The 13,215-nt window shown below is 32.6% G+C and overlaps 1 protein-coding gene across 26 annotated transcripts in view; it reads left to right on the top strand.

The window, feature by feature from the left end:
- The window catches only part of RIMS1 (regulating synaptic membrane exocytosis 1), a 477,727-nt gene that overhangs the window by 194,831 nt on the left and 269,681 nt on the right, over window positions 1-13,215 (top strand). For all 26 annotated transcript variants that reach the window (XM_041766486.1, XM_041766386.1, XM_041766468.1 and 23 more), the window contains exons 3-4: window positions 3,963-4,176; window positions 6,425-6,436. In XM_041766486.1, coding sequence (XP_041622420.1) covers window positions 3,963-4,176; window positions 6,425-6,436 — 226 coding nt within the window. The remainder of the gene's footprint in view (window positions 1-3,962; window positions 4,177-6,424; window positions 6,437-13,215) is intronic.

The raw sequence follows: 13,215 nt of genomic DNA, 5'->3' as shown, positions 1-13,215 counted from the left end.
AAAACATACAATATGCACCCACTGCTCAGCTTAAGAAAGAAAACATTTTCAGTACTTTTGAGGTCCAGAGCTTGAAAAATTTCATATCTGTATGCAAAAAAAGTCTTCTTCCACTGAGCACAATAAATATGTATGAATAAGTACTGTACTCAATAAGCTTAACAATTTTATTCTACTGGAAAAGACATATACATATAAATATGCAAAGTTGTTAATAATGTCTAAATATACTCTATCATTTATTTTTTATTTGTCTGGCCTGTCAATTACAGAGAGAGACAGATTTATAAAAGTATACTATGAAGGTGGATTTCTTTACCTTAGTAGTTTTATCATTTTTTGGCTTTATACGTTATTATATGCAATTAGGTTTAGAATTGTCTTGTACGAAATGAAATTAATACTTTTTAAAATACCTTTTTATCTTTAGTAATGCCTTTTGCCATAAATATGATCCCAGTTTTTTTGTTGTTGTTGCTGTTGTTTTCCTTATTCTTTTATGGGGATGTATTATTTTTCACTCTTTTCTTTTAAATATACTTTACAGTTTAGTTATATCTCTTCTAAACTTCATTTAGCTAAATCTTTAAAAATCTAACATGTTGGCTTTTGTCTTTTAATGATGCTGCAGTCCATTACATTACATGTACTGTGTGGCTCCTGAGGTATTGGATTATTTCTACCATTGTGTGCCATAATTTATAACTGTCCGGCTTTGTCTGTGTGTGTTTGTTTCAACTCCTGTCCTCTATGGGTTGACTGTTTTCTTGTTCCATGTTTTTCCCTCTACCAGTTTGGCAATCACACACTCCATTTCAATTATTTTTGATGGGTACCTAACTACAACATTATTTTGCTCACTTGTATGAAAGTTAAAAGTTAAGTTCTTGGTCCCAGAGCCTCAACATTGTCACAAAGGCAGTGGTCTCTTCAGGGCCACTCTCCTATTTTATTTTTCTCCTTTGTGGATCTTCATACTTCTTCCCCAACTCAATAATTAAAAGTTCTTCTTTTAGATATCCTATCTGGTATTTTCAGTGTTTGATGGCAGTAAGTTTTTTCAGGATATATGATCCTCCGTATGAACTTGTTTTTTCTCAAAATGGACTAAGAAAAAATATTTGTATATGACTTTTCCAGTTAGCAAGTATGTATTGACTACTATCCAGGAGGTCTATGTCTTAACTTTCTTGGTAAACTCTGCATTTTTAATACTTTTGACTGTTTGGTAGAGGAAAGATGTCATATATATAGAAATACTAATAGTATACAGTTAAATATATACTGTCAGTGACCAAATAAAATGCTATGTGATCATCACAGAGCAAGTTTTCATCTCAGTGGTCAGTGCCCCTCATGTATGTATTATATAAAAGGCTCTTTTTGATTGGGCCCTATAGGATGGATAAAAGTCTTTATGTTTGAATTTTTTTAAAAAGATTTTATTTATTTATTCATGAGAGACGCAGTGAAGAGAGGCAGAGACATAGACAGAGGGAGATGCAGGCTCCCCACAGGGAGCCAGATGCGGTACTTGATCCTAGGACAATGGGATCATGACCTGAGCCAAAGTCTCAACCACTGAGCCACCCAGGTGCCTGCCCCCTCTATGTTTGAATTTTTAAAAAAACAATGGATTTTTAAATAATTACCCCTCAGTATAGAGCATATACTAAATCTAGAGCTGACAAACTGGTCCACGGGCCCAATCTGGACCACTGTCTGTTTTGGTAATAAAGTTTTATTGGAACATAGAGCCACATTTATTATGCTTATTATTTACATATTATCTATGCTACTTTCATGCTACAATAGAGTTGAGTAGTTGCAAAAGAGACTATACAGCCCAAAGTCTAACATATTTACAGTGTGGCAGAAATATTAAGTCTGCCAACACCCATACTAAATCATATACTATATTACAAAGTAAGTTTATAGGGAAACTTTTTCCTTAGCCTGGCTTTCTCATTTATATTTACTTAAATAAATTTGATTTGCTGGTTTTCACAATATTTATTCATGCACTCTCTCTGTGCTTAGAGTTTATATCTGTTTCTTTGATTGGAGGTATTTCCTTGTTCCCACTCCTTAATAATTATTTTCTTTAATAGAAGTCTTAAGATTTCCAATGCTATTTTGTAAGGTTACTATTGAAATAATAGATGTCCATGGTTGTTTTCTACCAACTTGAGCCTAGATTAATGGTGCTTAAGGTATAAAAAATTTAATGTATGAAATAACTTCACTCTTCAAGTCAATCAGATATGCTTGATCACTATTTCTTTCTAGGAACTGAAATTGGCTAGCCTTTAAGTCGAGAAGGGCTTCAGATTCTAAACTACTTTATTTCCTAGAGCAAGTATGATTGCTTTAATTATGGGAATTAAATAGAAAAAGTGTCAGTTGGCAAAGCAGGAGAGAGAATTCAAAATTTTTAAAGTAATCGTTAAAATTCTGTTCAAGAGGTGTTGACATTAAAAGGAAAATAGAATGAAATCTCAGTACTTCAAACACTACAGTCCTAACAGTTAACTTTTGTGATTAAGTTTCCAGGGAGTACCAGTTCCCACAGTTATCTTAGGTGTAGAGAATCAAGCTAACTGCCTATTAACTATAGCATGTGTGCGTACTCTGTGTTCAAGGAAATAGTCACATCCAGCACACTCACTCTGGTGCACAGATGAATTTCCCAGGGGTTTCTCCTTTGTCATAATAGCCAATACTGTTGGTTAGGCCTGGGACAACTCTTTCAGTTCTCATTTACAAAACTAAGGCATTCTTTTACTGGGGGATTCACTGAATGTCATAGTATTCTGTATAGAACAGCAAACAGTTTTTATTTGTAGCAATCTAAGATTGGGGGATTTGGGCTGATGGGGAGAGGAAGAGACTTGAATCATATTAAGTGTGGTCATTCTTATGGGAAATGGTTTATCTCAACAATTTTGGTTGCATGCGTTAAATAAAGAGTGGTAACAGCTCTCATACATATAACCTGAAATAGATCAAGGAAAGTTGGAATATGTAAAAATCTGAATATTAGCAAGGTATAGTTTAGGACTCTTTTTTTAAGATTTTATTTATTTATTCATGAGAGACACAGATAGAGAGAGAGGCAGAGACACAGGCAGAAGGAGAAGCAGGCTCCAGGCAGGGAACCCTACGTGGGACTCAATCCAGGGTCTCCAGGATCATGCCCTGGGCCAAAAGCAGGCGCAAAACAGCTGAGCCACCCAGGGATCCCCTAGATTAGAACTTTTCATGTGATGTGGAAAGACTAGTGAGCTCAATTATAATGTATAAGGTAACATTTTGTATACTGTATGAAATCAGACACTGAATATATAAATAATCTCCAAGGAGAGGAGTAAAGGAAGATATTCTGTGGAAGACAGAAGCATAGCATTGTAATTTAAAACAGTATTTTTCCAAGTATACATCATGCTCAAATAGTGGGCCATGGAATCAAGTTGCTACGACAAAGTTTTGTTTTTTTTTTTAATTAGTAATCTCTATTAAACTTAAAATAGAATGAGATAGAATATACCAGAGTACATCATATATAGTTAGACTAAGGATTTTGTATAACTTTTGCTTCAGTTGTATACATACATGAGTATAATTGTAAATTGTTGAGTTCCCCAGTCCAAATTCTTTGAAAGCCACATGTTTCAAAGAAGTGGAGGCATGAAGTGGATACATGAATCCCACTGTTTTGTAATCAAAACAGTGATTATATAGAGTCTATTTATATATGGTTCATTGCTGGTAAGCACAGTTGGAACCAATGGAACACACGCAAATACATTTTTTTACTGTTGGAGGTAAGATTAGTGGCAAAATTGCCTTGTATGTTTTGATTTAGTTCAAATAGCTATACCACTGTTCTGTTAGGAAAAATTGCTTTGGTTTTTTGTCTTCTTTCATTTACTTAGTTTGCTACCATTTTCTGTTTTGCCCAGGAGATTGCATCAACAATTTGAAAGCTATAAAGAACAAGTGAGAAAAATAGGGGAAGAAGCACGGCGTTACCAGGGAGAGCACAAAGATGATGCTCCGACTTGTGGAATCTGTCATAAGACAAAGTTTGCTGATGGGTGTGGCCATCTCTGCTCCTACTGCCGCACCAAGTTCTGTGCTCGCTGTGGAGGCCGCGTGTCTCTGCGATCCAACAACGTGAGTGTTCCCTGAGTGTGCAAGGCACTCTGAGTGCAGAGGGAAAAGCAGTGCACCTCCCAAGCAGAAAACACATGAGTGTTAGAAAGCACACCTGGGCATAAATGTAGACGTTCATGTTCCCCGTCCCCATTTTCTGTTTTTCATGAGGTTCCTAGTAGTGGAGCAGTGATGAAAACAATTCATAAAAAGGTATTTTCCATATGTATCTCAATAAACAATTCCCATTCAAAACCCACAGGTTATCTGTGGGAGTAAATTTTCTGAGGAAGGTAGTAAATATATATTTAGTATCATGAATTATAAAACTCTTGCAAGTAATTATGCCCAGTTCTTCTTGTAAAATGAAAAAAAAAGTTTCATTTCTGCAACTACCTCAGATTGAATGAAAGTAAAATATAAGGTAAACTGCGTGGCATTAAAATTAAACCAAGATAATATGTATGAAGCAATGATGAGCTTCTGTGAGAGTAATTTCCTATTTGTTGTCACAGTAAAGTAATGTAGTGCTAAGTTTCTCTAATGGAAATTATTTGGATATTTAAAGAGTATGTCAAAACATACTCTTTTAAATTGGGGGGATTTTTGCACTATTTTCTTCTCTATTTACTTCTCTATTTAGTTTCATCCAATGAAGTTTCCTTGTTTGGCTTAATTAAATAAGAGCTGGTCTTCTGGTAAGCCAGTGCTTTAAATATATACAATCATATTTAGTTCTCTTAAATATGATTATTGATGAAGTACTAAATAAATTCTAATAATTTAGAATACATTTTAATGTACTTTATTATAATCCATATCATAGTACAGTAGAATTATTTGTAGGGATGTCTGGGTGAGTTTTCTTTGATATAGATCTGCAATGTAGTACAGAACAGTTAAGATTATCATGTACCTGAAGAATTCCCAGTATTTCCCTAAGTTATTTCATATATTATTTAATTACATACACAATTTAACATAGTACAAAGTTATATTTAAAAATAATGTGGAAGCTGTAAGTGCTTTTGATATTTTCCTAATTGAGAAAATCATAGTCAAAATCAAAATCAACCTCCCTATCACCATTGTATTCATTGGTAGTGTATTTGAATTGCAAGTAGGGTATTCTAAAAATCTCTTCCAGTGGAATTAAGATATTCAGTAAAATAGATCTATTGTATATTTTAAGGTGAGCCCACTGTTATCTTCGTGGCCTTGGGAAGATAATTAACTTCTCTGAACAACAGCTTCTTTATCTATGAAACTGGATAATAATAATTACTGTATATGATTATTATGATAATTAAAATCTAGGTCTTTATGATATTTATTTAATTTTTCTTTAGGTGCTATTCTGATTAACAAGTTTTCCTCCTAAAAGTTCTTTAGTTAATTTTCATATGTTATGTTAAAGCTTTTTAAAACAACTTTGGGTTAAAATAGCACCTGGCACATAAAAAGGTGCACAAGACCTGTTTGTTAATTATCCCTTCTTTAGTGTTCTTAAGTGCACTGGTTTGAAATGAATTCTCACAGATGAGACCTGGGCATGATAGTCAAAGTATTTAACAAACCATTTGGTATAGGGGTACTGTCCAATTTGAAAGGTACGGGCAATAAGTAGTAGTGTGCGAATCAGCAGAGTGTAACTACTGACAGAGAACTTACGTTGTTGAATGTTTTTAACTTTCTACTTATAGTTTGAGGAAAGTTGACAACAATACAGTTAGCTATTGATATATTACAATTACTTGGGTTAAACTCATGTTTAAAAGAAATTGAGCTAAGAGGTACCTCTGCTTTGGAGTAGACATCCAAGCCTAATGTGGTCAATCTGTCTTTACTAAACTCATCCCATTTGCAAAAAATATTCAGAAGAACAAAATAAAAGAAAGCACTGCTTTAATCTTTAATCAAAAATATATTCATATAATAATATTAATAGTAATTAAGATTTCTTTCTGAATAATGTTTTAAATATACATGTAATAATCCAAGTTCTAAAGATTTTGGAAATTATAGTACTCAATTTTTATATCTTCTTATATATACAGGATCTGTATGTATTCATTTTCAATGAAAGCCTGAACAATGAATACTTTGAGGCAGAGTAAACATTTACTTTTTAAAATAACTGTGTTTTAACAGTTTAAAATAATACATGATTGTTCTATTTAAATCTATTTATTATATATGCCTTATTTTTATTTTTCTCTTCTTCTTTTTCCTCTCTTTTTGCTCTGCTTCCTTGGATGCTTTCCCAAAGGAGGACAAAGTGGTTAGAATCCATGCTTTCTTTTCTATCATTTGTTACTATAATGTTGTGAACTTTATTAAGTGAATGTTTCACCTAGTCTTGCTAGTCACTATAATTTCACAAAGAAATTATGTGCTAGGAAAAGCTCATCCCCTGTTCTCATGGAAAACAAATAAATAAAATGAACATCTAGGGGCATTACAGAGCTTTATATTAATAGGTAAAGTATGGGTAGTTGAGTTCATGGGAACAGTGATGTTTTAAGTCATTTATAACTTAAGTCATTGTGAACCAATTTGTCCTCTTAGCTTTCTGAGTTTTGATGATGATTCCATCTGCAATATGGAATAAACTCATTGGAAAAACAAACTCCAATAGGTTGTACCTTTCTCAGCACTCAGTAGATGCATAGGCAGGTGATTTGAAATTTTATTGCAGAAGAAATTGAATATACTGGTTTAGTGCCAAGAATGAGTCAAATTAAAATCAAAAGCTCAAAATAAAATGATTTTTCTATGGAACACAAGTGGCAGAGTTGTCCTACTGAATCACATTTTGCCCCCTTTTTCCTCTCTCATGCATAGAAATCACTTCCTAGGGTAGTAAAAGGTCACTTTTCACTCTTACCAGCTATAGAAACCACAGAGGCTAGACTGGAAGGAGGATCCAATTAGAATGTTCAGTCAACCTGTCTTTTGTACGTAAACTATATAGTTTCATTTGGTGTAAATTACAATTTCCCCAAAGCTCAGTAACTTCCCAATATGAGACTGAGGCAATGAGTATTTTGGGTTCAATATATCAACTCAGCTGCCTTTCAACTGTTTTAAAATTTAAATGATGTATACTATAGTGCATACATAGCAATCACGACATTAAGCTGAACATTAATATTTTAATGTTGATGCTAATATATGTTCATCAGTTTTTTTTCTCTGAGAAAAGAATCAGGTTGAGAATTATATAGGATACTTAGTTTTCACTAAATGTGTTTGCCTGCACCATTGGTGACCTGTGAGATCATCTTAGGGGGTATTATTTTAACATATTAATGTACTGTATTAGAAAAAATATCAAACTAGAATATCACACCTTTGGTTTAATGAATATTACTTTGAGTTAATCTGCATTTGAAATGTAGATAATTTTAAATTACTTTAAAGAATAAACATTTAAGTAAATAATAATGCTGGTGCTTTATAGGCCTGCTGGCATAAGGCTTCAGTTACTCTTCTAGGGCTGGGCAGACTCATTGTCGCTTGGGCAACACTTCCCGTAATGGTAGGTTTTTTTGTACTTATTATGATTACTGACTGTGTAATGAGAATTCAGGTACATTTTGTGGTTCTCAGGCTAAAAATGGAGTGGAAAGACCTATAAAATACAATCGCTTTCAGTTATTTTCTTTAATTAGAATGCTTATATCTACCAATTATTTTTAAGTACTTTGTCATAATTTCATTGAAACCCTTTTCAGTCTGTTGAAGTTGTTCAAGGAATTGCCATTTGAATCCAAGGAAACTGAAACCAGATTTTGTTTTAGTTGAGTTAAAGAGAATAACTGAATAGTAAACAAAGTGCTTGATTGTTGGTTCTTTTCCTATTTCCCTGAGCTCTTTTATTTTTGGTGAAGAAATGATAATTTATAGTGTTTGTGTTGGTGTGAGTGGAAAAGGAATAAGGGTAAATAAAATGTTTCTAAAAACAATCTACATCTTGGTTAATAAAATAATAAGGAATTTTGCTTAGTCTGTTAAATTGGTGAATAAATATGACTAAAATACTAATGTGTATGATATGAAGACCTAAAGATAGCTAACATATAAATATGCCTTTTATTAAGTCCAGCAAAAAGTATTAATGATCATATTTTTTGCAGACTGGCAGTATTTTATTTTAAAACTTCACTTAGCCTGAATCACCTCTCTTAATAACTTGAAGGATTATGTACTTGCTTATAAGGAAAATGGCTGTCATAATCACTTTGCAATTGACACATGTGATAGCTTATAATAGGAGAGCGTTTTATATAAATGCATACTCTCATAGGTAAGATTATGGTTACTTATTTCCCTGAAAGCTCTCTTCCATGCCTAAATATATAGGAATAGTGTAGAATTCCCCACAGTTTGTTTAAATTGCTTTTGACTTTGTTTTTACTCTCTATTTGGTGCTGGAGTATGAAATTTAGGTAACTCCTTTGATAACATGAACACTTTGTTGTTGGTAAATCAGCTTCCTTGAATCATCCAAGTAAAATTTCTTTGGGATTTCCCATAAATTTTCATCAGTATTTCTTTTTTGGTTGGGTGAGAGGGATTGTTTTAGAAATATAGAAACTAAAAATGAACTTGCTACACTTCTAGTTAATCTTTATTTTCACAAAAAGTGTCAGGTTTTATAAGTTAAGAGTGTAAAAAAATAAGTTAAGAGTATTTTATAGAAAATATCAGCAATACCATGAAAAACAGAATCCTACCATTTTCTCATTCTTCTCAAATGTGAAAACTGCACATGCCTACCTTTAAAATATCATGTGTAAAAAAAAAGATAAACAATAGATTAAAAAAAAGCAAGTTAATAAAATCAACCATTTTAAAAAATGACTTTCATGATTGTACTAAATATTTATTTTTATTATAAAAAATCTTCTGAGAGTTGTCCACATTTAGTCCATGTCATGACAAAGAATATAATCATAGTTTTCAAACTTCATTCTTTTGAAAAAGTGAATGTTAGCGTTTGCCTGGGCTCACTTTCCTGTTCTTGATCTTTTTGTTGTTGTTGTTGTTTTGTTTTTGTTTTTGTTTTTGTTTTGTTTTGTTTAATTTGATGACTGCTTTTTTTCTGCAAGAATTGTTCTCTTATTCTTCCCAGAAAGATAATACAGGCCTAAAGTTTTAAAATACAGACATATAGACAAACGTTTCAATAAGGAGATGTTAGGGTGCCTCAGAGGAGAACTTTGAATAAGCAATTTAGTTGATTATATTTCTTTTTTTATTTTTAAGATTTTATTTATTTATTCATGAGAGACACAGAGAGAGAGGCAGAGACACAGGTAGAGGGAGAAGTGGGCTCCATGCAAGGTGCCCGACATGGGACTCAATCGTGGGTCTCCAGGATCATGCCCTGGGCTGAAGACAGGCACTAAACTGCTGAGCCACCCAGGCTGCCCAGTTGATTAGATTTCTCAAGGTATTTCTTATGTTGTTGTGCTTATCCTTTAGGGGAGTAACACATCAAGTTGTAAAAACTACTGTTAGGTAATTCAGAAAGTTGTAAATTTTTTATTCCAAATTTGTTTTAGGAATTCACTATATATTTTTCAAGGGCACGAAATCTTTTTTCTTTTCCTTTTTTTTTTTTTTTTGGTAAGTGGATGTAGAGCCCAACATGGGGCTTCAACTCAAGACCCTGAGATCAAGACCCAAGTTGAGATCAAGAGTTGGACACTTAACCTACTGAGCCACCCATGGATGCCCCATGAGGCATGGAATCTTAATCTCTTGCTCTTAGCATTACCATTTGGGAATGTTTGCTAATATTCAATAATCATTAGGAATTTTGTAATCCAGTTTTGCTCCACCCCAAAATCATTATTTAATGCACTTATAAAACTTGTTTCAGGAAATTGCAATTTCACAAATCAATGTTAAATACAGATGCTAGTACAACAAAAGGAGTTCCACTTGAGTATAGTAAAAATAGTCCCTTGTAGTATAAGGAAAAGAGCTGCAGAGAAACAGCTTTCAGGAAGCTAAAGACTAAACCATGGGTGAATGCTCTGGTTTTTGTGAACATAAGTTGATAAATTTCTTGTTTATATACCTAAGAGTTGAGTTATTGAGTCATTTAATAGTTCTATGATTAACATTTTGAGGAACTGACAAATTTCCCTAACAGCCGTACAGCAATGTTTAAGGGTTCCAATTTTTCCATACTCATCAATACTTGTTATTCTCTGTTTTGTTTTGTTTTGTTTTGTTGAGCCATCATGTTGCACGTGAAGTGACATGGTATCTCATTGTGCTTTTTATGAAACTATTTTTAAGTGAAAATAATCAAACTGGCTTGATATCTCTAAGGATTCATTTTAATTTTGTGGATTTAGATTCTTACATAAAAATGCTTCCATGTTAGCAATTTCTTGAGAAAGCTATTTTTCTTAAAAGGCTAGCATATTCATAGTATCAGAAATTCAGTTTCTTTCTTCTCTAGAGATTATGTCCCTTATGTTAGAATTATATATGTACTTATTAATCTGTATGAATCAGAACAGGAGCTCTGTCAAATCTAAGATACTTAGAATCTAATATCTGCTGTCTAGACTAACTATCCCGAGGGTACACAACACAAGTAAGAGATTTTTTTATTGCCATTTGACTGGTTTTTAAATATGCAGAAAGAACTAGCAGCTTCAGCAGATTTACCACTCAGCCACAGGCCCAAAATTAACACACAAACTGAAGCCCAGAATGTAAAGGACTATTCTTTTTCTGTGTACAAGATGTTTTCTTGAGTGATGTGAGCTTTTAGTAGCATGTAAACAGTTATACAAAAAGACTAAGTAACAACCAGATTTTTTGTCATCAGCTACTCAAATTTCATTATATCCTTGATGGCTGCCATCCAACAGATTCCATTAGCAGATAGATTCTCTATTATTGTTGCTACTAGTGGGGAGTATGTTATTAGTCACAACTAAAGCCAATTTTTGTGTGATATTACTAAAGCCACTCTAGCTCTCTTATGGTTGCTGTTTACATGGTATATCTTTTGACATCCTTTTGACTTTACCTACTTTTATCTTTGAATCTAACATGTGTCTCATATTAATAGCATATGCTTAGGTCTTGTTATTTGTTTGTTTGTTTGTTTGTTTGTTTAAAAGACAGCCTGACAATCTCTGCCTTGTGATTGGATTTTTAATTCATTTGTATTTAATATTATCAATATGATCATATTTGTCTCTTATTTTCCTTTTATGTACTTCCTTTTTTATTCCTCAGTTCCTTCTTTACTGCTTTCCTCTGCATTAAATGAGTCTCTTCTAATCATGTTTTAATTATGTCAGTGATGTTTTTCAGTACATTTTCTGAGTTAGTAGCTCTAGGGTCTCCAATATACATCTTAACTTATAAGAATCTAATTTTACACTACCTTACTTCCAATAAGAGATATAAATACTAATTCTATATAGCTCTATTCTCCTTTCCCCCCTTTATGTACTATATTTTAATAAATTTTATGTCAATATATGTTAAAAATTCAATAATAATTATTACTTTATATAATTATATAATCTTATGTATTTTAATGAAGCTGAGAGAAGAAATAAGAGCAAGCATGTATTTATAGGATTTGTTATATAATATTCTTATTTACTATTTTTGATTTTCTTCATTTCTTCCTGTGGATTCAAGTTACCATCTGGTATTCTTTCTTACTCCAATGCAACATTGCTTTCACCCACTTCCTTTATGCTGTTATTGCCAAGTATATTTGATTTCCATTTGTTGCAGGTTTGACAATACTAGTATTTTATTATTGTTTTATACTATTTTTAGAATCACTTAACATAAAGAAGAAATAGGAAATAATACTTTCATATTTACCTATATAATTATCTTTACCAGTTTTTGTTTTGTATGTGAATTCATATTATTGTCTAATGTCACTTCTAGCCTTAAGAATTTCCTTTAGTGTTTCTTTACAGTGAATCTAATGAATTCTATCAGCTTTTGTTTATTTAGGAATGCCTTTATTTCACCTTCATTTTTTGAAAGTTAGTTTTACTGGATGTAAGATTCTTGGTTGACAGCTTCTTTTACTTCTTTCAGAACTTCAAATATATCATCCCACTGTCTAAGACCTCCATTGTTTTTATTTGAAGTTAGTTATTAATTTTTAAGAGTCTCTTGTACATGATCAGTTATTTTCTCTTGCTACTTTCAAACATTTATCTTTCCCAGCTTTTGACATCTATTATTATGTGTACCTTCTAGTATGTACCTCCTAGTATGGTTCATTGAGCTTGTGGATATAGTTTAATGTTTCCCATAAAATATGGGAAGTTTTTCAGCCTTTATTGCTTTGATTTTTTTTCTGCCCTTTTTCTCCTCACTATTGCCACTCCTATTATACATATGTTGGTGCGCCTAATGGTAGCCCACATCTCCCTGAGGTTCTGAACATTTTTCATCATTGTTTTCTCTCTTTTCATCAGATTGGATAATTACTATTGATCTATCTTTAAGTTCACTGATTCTTTTTTCTGCCAACTTATATTTAATGTTGAATACCTGTAGTGATTTTTTTATCTTGGTTATTATACTTTTCAACTCTAGAATCATTTTGGTTTTTAATAATTTATGTCTTACTGTATCTACCTATTTGATGTGACACTGTTAGAACTCCCTTGATTCATTAAACATGGTTCTTTTAGTTCTTTGAACATATTGATAGTAGCTCATTTAGTATCTTCATCTGATATTCCCAATATTTAGGTCGTCTCAAAGGAGGGTTCTGTTTTCTGCTTTTTTTTTCCTGTTAATGAGACACACATTACTGTTCCTTTGCATGTCTCGTAATTTATAGTTAATTCCTGGTTGTTTCAGATAACACATTGTAGCAAATCTTTGTGTGGTCCCTTTCCCCCGTCCTGGGGTTTCTTATTTGTTTGTTTGCTTCATTTTTTGTTTAATGAGTTGGCAGTATTATTTCAGTGAAACCTGTTTCCCCTGCAGTGTGAAACTTCTGATATCATTAGATGTGGGCACAGCTTTGGAAATGTACAT

The sequence above is a fragment of the Vulpes lagopus genome, chromosome 1 (genome assembly GCF_018345385.1).
Source record: "Vulpes lagopus strain Blue_001 chromosome 1, ASM1834538v1, whole genome shotgun sequence".
Taxonomy (NCBI): domain Eukaryota; kingdom Metazoa; phylum Chordata; class Mammalia; order Carnivora; family Canidae; genus Vulpes; species Vulpes lagopus.
The sequence above is the reverse complement of the archived record's forward strand: the minus strand, read 5'-3'. Positions and strand labels throughout refer to the sequence as shown.